Raw genomic sequence first — 9,262 nt, 5'->3', positions numbered from 1 at the left:
AATAAATGTAGTCCCTATACCAGGGGTGGACTCAAGGGGGTGGTAGGGGGTCTAGAAATGTTGAGGAAAAACAGACAATAAATAAATAAATATTAGTAATAAGAATATCTAAATAAATAAAGTTAGCTTAAATAAATCATTAAGTAGATCAAGTAAATAGGCTATATATAAAAATGCAAATGAGATTAAAATAAATAAAAAAATTCAAATAAATAAATAAAATATATATTTTATTTATTTATTTGATTTTTTTTATTTATTTTAATCTCATTTGCATTTTTATATATAGCCTATTATATATATAATTGTTCTCACTGTAGTCCAATAAAATGATTGATATTTGAACACGTTCATATCTATGTCTGCTAGTGTCAGAGCGCAAAGCATGTCGGGAGATGTCTGTCCGGTGGGCGCCATATTGGAGCAACAACTATTGTTATAAATTGAGACGGGGCTGCTGCTGGCTGAGTTTACATGTTTTCTGCGCGTTTGTTCTGAAAATAAGTGGATATTTATACGCAAGGTCATGAAAGAGATGTCAACGTAAGTGTTCCATGCCCTAAAGGGATTTTAGTGGGCTAAACGGGTTAGTTGTTGTTTTAAAAATGCCATGCTAGGCTAGTTTAGCCTGTTTTTTAAGATAACGGTGAGAGAATGCAGACTGTTGCTGATAAACGGCCTGGTTGTTTGTTTTATTTAATAAATGAGTACATGACAGTGGTTAAATACACGCATGTTTTAGTTCGTTACATTCAACGTTAAACAGTAACGTTATGTTGGTGGTGTTTACCAAGTAATCTTGTCTTTGTTTACACAAACATTGGGCAATGCACGATTCTTTCAATGCTTGTTTACGTTTCGCGAAACGAAGCTTATTTGAACGTACAGTATGATTTGCCATTGTTTATATCGAGTTAATCATTAACGAATATTTTATATTGGCCTATGTGAGTATGAACATGCATATTTAACGTTACATATTACTTTTGTACTGTCAAATGTTTAGAGCACCCCATAATTTTTAAAAAGCTTTTTAGCTCAATACTGGTTGATTTAGCTGCTATTAATCTTAATATTTAGTGTTTCTACAGTGCAAAATGAACCTATTATTATTATTGTCATGATTATGTCTTCATTTGCAGGACTGGTGACAGTACGCTTGGCGGGCAGCAGCCTCGGAAACATTATGGCATCACATCTTCGATCAGCCTGGCCTTTCCCAGAGAGGTAGACCATATCTACACTCAAAAGCTCACTGAGGCTATGAAACCATTTGGAGTGTTTGAGGGTGAAGATGAACTCAATCACAGGTGAGAACTTTCATTTATGTATCTTTCCATTGGTTAGAGACAGGGGTTTGTCCATTGCAGACTGCCACAGTTTGTTGCTATCTCTGTCCTTGATGAAAGTACCAACACAAACCTTTGAAGGATCTTTAAAGTTGACATAGCTGGAGCTATCTGTATATGCTCTGTAAAATGTTTATTTATATAAACAAAGTCTGTCAGATGGATGGAAATATTTGTTAAAACTACAGATCATATTTCAGCATTTTTGTATGTTCTTAAACTCTTCTTGACAAGTTTTTGATTGCCTTGGAATTTGAAACGCAGGGTGGCAGCCTGCAGTTATGTGGTGTGTACTTGGCTTAGGTGTCACTGTGACAAAGCAGTAACCACTTGATAATCATGAGACCAGCACTGACCCTGAACAAATTATAAAATATTATTGAGTTTCTTGGAGATTTGTACCTTGGTGGGACACAGAAAATTTAAAATATGCATGTAGTTGCTTACCATGTAGTGCATAATATAATATTTGAATATTTGAACATTTTACATAATTATTGGAACTGAATGTAGTTGTAAATGCATGTATGTTCAAATGCATAGTGTATAAGTTAAGCTATCTGGCTAATTATTTATCTGTATGCTATTCTAGCTTGTTTAAGTGAACTAAACAAACTTTAATTGTCATTAAAATGTATTTCAAACTTATAACATAAAACATGATTGTGTGGGAATTGTAAGCAGGCTCTAAAAAGAGTACCAATTGGAGTCCTGAGACCCGATTTCAAGACCCATGACCTGTTTTCTCATGACAGTGGTGCTCTATCTTACATAAAATCATAAAATCAGGAAAAATATTGCGGTCTTGCCATACCCTGGCTCACTTTACTTGCTTTACTTAATGTCGAGACAATAAGAAATTGTGCAAGTCGCTGTTACAGATTTTTACATGCACACAATTTAAGGAGAAAAAAATGTTTTTATTCCATATTTAACTAAAGTCATGAACTTTTAACAATTTTTAGATGTTTTTTGTTGCTGGTTAAGCAAAAATCCTATAACTCAATACAGTATTAGGCATATAATTTGCCTTTTACAAACGAGTTTTCGCAGTGTCTACTGTGTTTGTAATGACTAAGAGAGATATGTTTGTGTCTGTATAGGCTTGCAGTTCTTGGGAAGCTGAATTCATTTGTTAAGGAGTGGATTTCAGAAATCAGTGAAACAAAGGTAAATAATGCTACAGGTCTCTTGGCCTGTTATGTCATCGTCACATCACCTGTTATGTCAAGAAGTTACTTTTTTTAAATCAAGAAATACAAGTTTCTAAATCGTTTCTTTTGCCTCACAGAATCTTCCACCTGCAGTAGCGAATGTTGGTGGCAAAATCTTTACTTTTGGGTCATATAGGTTGGGAGTGCACACAAAAGGTACATTTGATGAGCATTCTTGTACTATAAAGCAGCTGAAAATTATTAAAATACTTTAACTTAAGGTTTTTGCAGGTATTTTAAGTTATAAAGAGGAATATATGTACCCTTTGCGTATCAATGTTTTTTTTTTTTGTTTTTTTTTTCTTTAGGTGCTGATATAGATGCTTTGTGTGTTGCCCCACGTCATGTTGAAAGAACTGACTTTTTTTCATCTTTCTTCGAAAAACTAAAACGGCATGATGAGATTAAAGATCTACGGGTGAGCACCTTTTCCATTACTCATAATTTCAGCCACTGCTTTGTTTTAAGAATGACTTTATGTTTGTATAATTCCTGTTTAGGCTGTGGAGGATGCTTTTGTGCCAGTGATCAAATTCAAGTTTGATGGCATTGAGGTAAAGCATTTGATAATGAATTGTTTATGATATAAGCCTGCATGTTATTTATTTATTTATTTACTTTTTTTTCTTCACCCCTTCAGATTGATCTGCTGTTTGCCAGGCTCGCGCTACAGTCCATTCCTGATAACCTGGACCTAAGAGGAGACTCCCTCCTCAGAAACTTGGACATCAGATGCATTCGCAGTCTAAACGGTAATAACCTTCAAGATTTTATTTTTTAATGTCACATGTACAGTCTTAATTTCTCTACTATTTCATAGATTTACTTCTTATCGTTTTGTATATTTTTCAGGTTGCCGTGTTACGGATGAGATCCTATATTTGGTGCCTAATAAAGAGAATTTCAGATTAACATTGAGAGCGATTAAATTGTGGGCCAAACGTAAGTGCGATTTGAATTATTGCCTTTTGAGACTTTTTTTTTTAATTATTATTATTGATCGAGTTGAGGACAGAAATAATGGGGAGAAAAGGGAAATGGGACAGGAAAATGACTTGATGAAAATGCTTCACTCTCATGAGCACCACAGATCAATGTGTCCTAACATGCTAACCACTAGTTTCTGATGTCTGGTTTGAAATTCGTATCTCTTTTATTCTAAATCTTGGCTTTGCTAAGAATGCAATTCACTGACTTTTTTTTTAATTTTTATTTTTAAGGGCGTGGAATCTATTCCAACATGCTAGGCTTTCTGGGTGGAGTGTCCTGGGCTATGCTGGTGGCCAGAACATGTCAGCTTTACCCAAATGCTGTTGCCGCCACACTTGTGCACAAATTCTTTCTTGTCTTTTCTAAATGGTGAGGTCAAAGGACATGTGGTTCCTATGGTGGAACTGGAACGTCACGTATTGTGTGCTGTTAATGTCTAGACCCTGTCCTGCTGTCATGGAATGTCCATTGCTTTTCCCCCTCTCATCTATTCACTGCACAATCTTTTTTTTTTTTTTTTTTTTTACAAATTTTTACTTCTTCAGGGAATGGCCAAACCCTGTGCTTTTAAAACAACCTGAAGACAGCAATTTGAATCTGCCAGTCTGGGATCCACGGGTTAGTATTATGTTCATTGTATACAGTTTTTCTAGGCTTTATGGAAGTGTTCTCATTTCACTCTACCCTCTGTTGTTTTACTTTCAGGTGAATCCATCAGACAGGTATCACCTGATGCCAATCATCACGCCTGCATACCCACAACAGAACTCTACCTACAACGTGTCTACTTCCACACGCACCATCATGAGTGAAGAGTTCAAGAATGGTATGTGATTTAAATCAAGATATTTAGCAGATCAGATATTGGCCATCTCCCTTGACCATTACTCATGTTTCCATTTTTTTCTGTTTTAAGGTCTCACTGTTACAGATGAAATTCTTCTGGGTAAAGCCGACTGGTCCAAGTTGTTTGAACCTCCCAACTTTTTCCAGAAGTACAAGTAAGTGGTTATCTATAGTGTCATATCAGAGCTAAATTCCAATAAAAATGTAATTTAATGTTGGTTTGTTTAATGCAGGCATTACATTGTCCTTACTGCCAGTGCGTCCACTGAGGAAAACCATCTAGAGTGGTAAAATTAATTTCTTGCTGCTTTTTTTGTGTGTCTCGAAAAATTGTTCTAATTTTAATTGGACTTAGTAATATTTATTATGAATTTAAAATTTACCCCCAACCACGAAAAAGCACGGGTTTGTACTAAAATGTTTTCATTCCAGTTAAACAGCATTACAATAATAATAGTAATAGAAAAGGCTACACTTAAACTCAAATTCACAATCTGCATTCTGAAATCAGTTTCTGGAACCACAGACTCCTCAAATAATGATGTTCTGTCCTCCACAGGATTGGACTGGTGGAATCAAAGATAAGAGTATTGGTTGGAAATTTGGAGCGCAATGAGTACATCACCCTTGCTCATGTCAACCCTCAGTCTTTTCCCGGTTCAAAAGAGAACCGCAATGAGTAAGTAATAGATGGGTGGGTGGTGTGACCAACAAATTGTCTGGGTATGACTAATCACAATATAATGTTTGTTTGTTTGTTTTTGTTTCCTTTGCCGGGTTTAAATTTTATATTCATTCATATTGGAAATGCTCTGCATTTCAAAAACATGTGGTTCCATTTTTGCACAATAATAGAAAGAAATCTTCTATAAGTGAAATGTATTTAATGTAGTAGTTGTTTTTTATTTTTTATTTCTTTTCTGGAACATGTTGGACGCAAATTATGATTTTATCATACGAAGTGCCTGTTTAAAAGACCGAAAGACCTTACTTAAATGTAAGGTAATGATTCCTGAAAACGCAAAGCAGTCCTACACAGATTTATATCTATCATGGTGCAGACAGTATGGTAAAATCTCTTCCAGTTGACATTTGTATTGTTTTATTTTATCTATTGTATTGTCGTCCTGCCATAATAACAAACATGAGGTTAATGTTCTTTTCATTAAGGCATGAGGATGGACAACCACCTTTAATAACCATTTTACAATGCCAACACTTATTTTGCTGATATCTAATGGACTCTGTATAGGGACTACTAAAGAGAAATAAAAAGTTTATAAATTTGCATGTTTTGTTTTTTTTTTTTTTTCACAGGAATGAATTTGTTTCCATGTGGTTTATTGGAATCAGCTTCAAAAAACTGGACAATTCTGACTGTGTGAATATTGACTTGACCTATGACATCCAGTCCTTCACCGATACTGGTAAGCTGCTCCGCCTGTCCGTTCTGTTTTGCTCTGTTGTCCTGTTAAAGTTACTGGTTATTTTGGATTTAGAGGACACTTGGGGTCTTTTAATGTCTAAAAGCTGGATTTCCTTTATAGTTTATAGGCAGGCCAGCAACATCAACATGCTGAAGGATGGCATGACTATTGAGGCTACACATGTGAAGAAAAAACAGTTGCATCAATACCTGCCTCCTGAACTTGTGCAGAGGAAGAAGAAGGTAAAACCACAGTCTTCTGGTGTTTACATCAATGATCAATGTTCTTGGTCTCTAAAGAAGCTATATCTGTAACCTAACTCTCTCTTGGCAGAGTTTGGGAGATATTAACCGAAGCTCAAATGGTGGTGGGTCGAAGCGCTGCTCACTGGATAGCAGTCAGCTGGACAGCTCCAGGGACACAGACATCGGCACCCCGTTCAGCTCGCCTACACCAGTCAGCCAACCATGCCAACCAGTATCCACACCTGAAGACAGGTAATGTCACTGATTGGGATTTTATTTAACCTGATTTAGCTGGTTAACACCAAAGGATTCTAAGGGATTCCTGAAAGATTGAGTTTTTAAGTGAATCTCAAATACCTTCCCAAGGGACTGAAATGGCTTTTTTTTTTATTTACTGTATCACACATGACTTTAAGCAGGCTTTTAAGAGGTCTAGGTGTTGGAAGAGAAAACAAGATTTTAAATGTCACAAATTGCTGGGTTTTTGTTTTTTTGTGTGGTCAAGCTAATTTTATGGCCTCGTTCTCAAGAAATGCCAAAATATGACTTGGCTGTAGTAGTGTCAAAATGCTGTTACATTTTTTTTATTTATTTTTTTTTTGTTAAACAAATTTACAATTACCTAATTTTTCAACGTTGACAGTATTTTTTTTTTTTTAACCTTCTGCTTCTTCTCTTTTAACCCTTTCTCTTTTAGTAGTATCAGCCCACCCAGTCATCCAGTCCTTGTATTCATGGACAGCCCACCAGCATCAGAATTGTCGCCTCCAAAACCAGAACAAGGAATGTCCATTCCAGTCATCGGCTCCAGTAAGTGCCGTCATATCTTCTGTTAAGGATTTGTTCCTGTTTTTCTAATGGGGAAACTCATATGTGTGTGTTTTTTTTTGTAAGTTGCTATTCATTCTGATTCAGCTTTTTTTTTTTTTTCAGAGCCCATTGCCACTCCAGTTGCCAAGCCCCCAACACCTCCCGCTGGCAACACCATTCCTACAGTGGTGGGCCGCAGTGTGATACCACGCATTACCTCTTCCTCCCCTAGCCCAACTGACCTGCCCAACAGTGTCAATGGAGCACCAAAGAGACCTCACTCTCCATCTCTGGAGGATCCACCTAAGAGGCACAAAGATACAGAGGTCTCACAAAGCTTTTTATTTGCATGTTTTTATGCCATTCAAAAGCACATACAAAAAAAAGAGATCCCTTAGAGAACACTAATAAAAATGGAAAAATCCAATCCAGTTTTAACTTAATGCCATAATATGTGAATGAATATGCTTCAGGTGTTTTCTGATGACTCAGCGTTTAAAGAACCAAACCCTCCTACTAGCAATGGCTTGGATTGTGGAGATGGGCAAACAGTGGTGAGTGTGTGTATATATATTTTTTTTCTTCATGTTTATTGCAGTAATCACAGGTGTACACCACAATTGGATCATTTCGCTGAAACAGAAACTGTTTTGCATCAACACAATAAGACCTCACGCAATGTTTTTGCAAAAACAAATTTCCTGAAAGAAAAAAAACCCCTCTTTGACACAGGAGGGTCTTGCAGCAACCAAACCTATGCCAATACCAACAATCGATACATCAAGGTCACAGGTAATTGACATGCAATTATTATTGTAATTTTAATGTCAAAATTGAAATTAATTTAATAGTCTTTTATGTTTTCAGAGACTATCCAGTAAAGAGCTTCCGGATGCATCTTCTCCAATCCCCACAAGCAACCTCCGTGTGATTAAAAATTCAATCAGGCTCACCCTTAACCGATAACAGTGAGCTATCTACAGGTGACATGAATTGTTACTGTTGCTGCCACTCTTGAGTTTGCCCTTTAATGTATTTTTCCCTTTTTCTTGAGCATTTGTCTACACAGGTTTTCCCTTAAAGAGTGGAACCACACCTGTGTAACAGCAGTGCTGCTTTTAAACTGCTACTGATATTTGGCTGGTCTTCCTGCTTGTTAAAGAGTTAGTGTAAAGTATAGATTTTTTTTTTCCCCCCTAAGTAGTTTTTTTTATGCCTTACTGTGTCCGAATGCTTGCTTAGACATCTATGAGCTTTTGAAACAACTTGTACAGTAGAGTAGTTTGTAAATAACTTTAAAAATCATTGTTAGTCTTTCTATGCCACCTTAATGTAGTTTTTATTAACAAAAAAAGTTGAAAAAAAATTGTCCTGTTTGTCACTGTAAATGAGATTCTTTGTTTGTTCAAAGGTTTTCCTTGCAGTCTTTTTGTAATGGCTGTATAGGTTCTGGTACAGTTTCTGGGAGGACCTTTTGTGTGGGGTGCCTGTGTGTGCGAGAGTGTGTATATGGACCAGCATTAGTAACTCAAAACCATGACTCCCATTACCGGTCACAAACGCTGCCGCCACTCCATAGTTTCGTTATCAGCTCTGAACTAAAGAACAGTATTAGATCTGAGGTATGGGTTTGTTGGGCCTACATTTCGAAGCAGGTTTGCTTTTACTGTGAGTTTGCTCAATGATAAAGGAGTCCATGTTGGGTTTGCGTGTGCATGTGCATGATTGTAATTTCCTGTGTTTAGGGCGTCACCCCCTGCGCCTCCCATGGAGGTCTGAATGGCAGTGTCACTTGAACTTTAAGAACAGACTAAATAAGATTCCTGCCCTCTTTCCATTTATATTCCATTTTTCCTCCTTTTCACATCCTACTGTGCTGCCCATTTGGGGTGTACACAGAACATAGGCTTACTATTCCTTTTGGGGTTTCTTAACATTTTATTTATTTGTACCATTATAATTTTTTTATATCACAGGTATTGCAGTTTAACATCTTTCTTCTAGACATTCATTTCATCGCTCAGTTTGAATCTTCCTGTTACCTTTAGGACAATTTAAAAAAAATCTACTTGTCATATTCTTTTGTAGGGCAAAAGTTGTATTTGAAAGGGTATTTTTGTATGTAATGTAAACTGCCTTTACATTTGAGAACATAAAATTCACAAAACCCCAAGTGGCTCCTGTCATCTTTCTTTTTTTTCCTCTTCCTTTTCCAAAACGTTCTTGTTCACGACAGCGATGATTTTAAAGAGGAAACGGACATGTATTCTTTACATGCAGTGTAGGTTTTTGATCGTGGCGTGCCACAGCTTACGATGACGTCACCTCTTATTGGCCATCTGTGTGACGTAGTTACTAGTGAAGTTGTAAACACTCTTGTG

General features: G+C 36.5%; 1 protein-coding gene across 2 annotated transcripts; it reads left to right on the top strand.

Annotated features, from left to right (window-relative positions):
* The first annotated feature begins 384 nt into the window (after positions 1 to 384).
* Positions 385 to 9,054, top strand: papolg (poly(A) polymerase gamma). Of its 2 annotated transcripts, none has more exons than XM_089117031.1 (22): positions 385 to 543; positions 1,143 to 1,310; positions 2,453 to 2,519; positions 2,641 to 2,719; positions 2,872 to 2,981; positions 3,064 to 3,117; positions 3,204 to 3,315; positions 3,416 to 3,505; positions 3,784 to 3,922; positions 4,099 to 4,171; positions 4,259 to 4,379; positions 4,470 to 4,554; positions 4,633 to 4,686; positions 4,959 to 5,078; positions 5,717 to 5,826; positions 5,947 to 6,068; positions 6,160 to 6,323; positions 6,772 to 6,881; positions 7,005 to 7,207; positions 7,355 to 7,435; positions 7,614 to 7,673; positions 7,749 to 9,054. In XM_089117031.1, exons 1-22 carry the CDS (start codon positions 527 to 529, stop codon positions 7,845 to 7,847), a joined length of 2,238 nt encoding a protein of 745 aa, XP_088973157.1. In that variant the 5' UTR covers positions 385 to 526; the 3' UTR covers positions 7,848 to 9,054. The 2 variants fall into 2 exon arrangements, with proteins under 2 accessions (XP_088973157.1, XP_088973156.1); XM_089117030.1 differs by having other exon boundaries at positions 6,769 to 6,881.
* The last annotated feature ends 208 nt before the right edge of the window (positions 9,055 to 9,262 follow it).

Source organism: Pimephales promelas, chromosome 11 (assembly GCF_988280905.1).
Source record: "Pimephales promelas chromosome 11, fPimPro1.hap1.1, whole genome shotgun sequence".
NCBI lineage: Eukaryota > Metazoa > Chordata > Actinopteri > Cypriniformes > Leuciscidae > Pimephales > Pimephales promelas.
This window is presented reverse-complemented; position numbering and strand designations above follow the sequence as displayed.

What these genes read in the sequence shown, in the direction of transcription:
- papolg (XM_089117030.1), top strand. An exon ending in GAAGATGAACTCAATCACAG is followed by an intron (nt 1,311 to 2,452) that starts GTGAGAACTTTC and finishes GTGTCTGTATAG; the next exon opens with GCTTGCAGTTCTTGGGAAGC. An exon ending in AACTTTTTCCAGAAGTACAA is followed by an intron (nt 4,555 to 4,632) that starts GTAAGTGGTTAT and finishes TGTTTAATGCAG; the next exon opens with GCATTACATTGTCCTTACTG.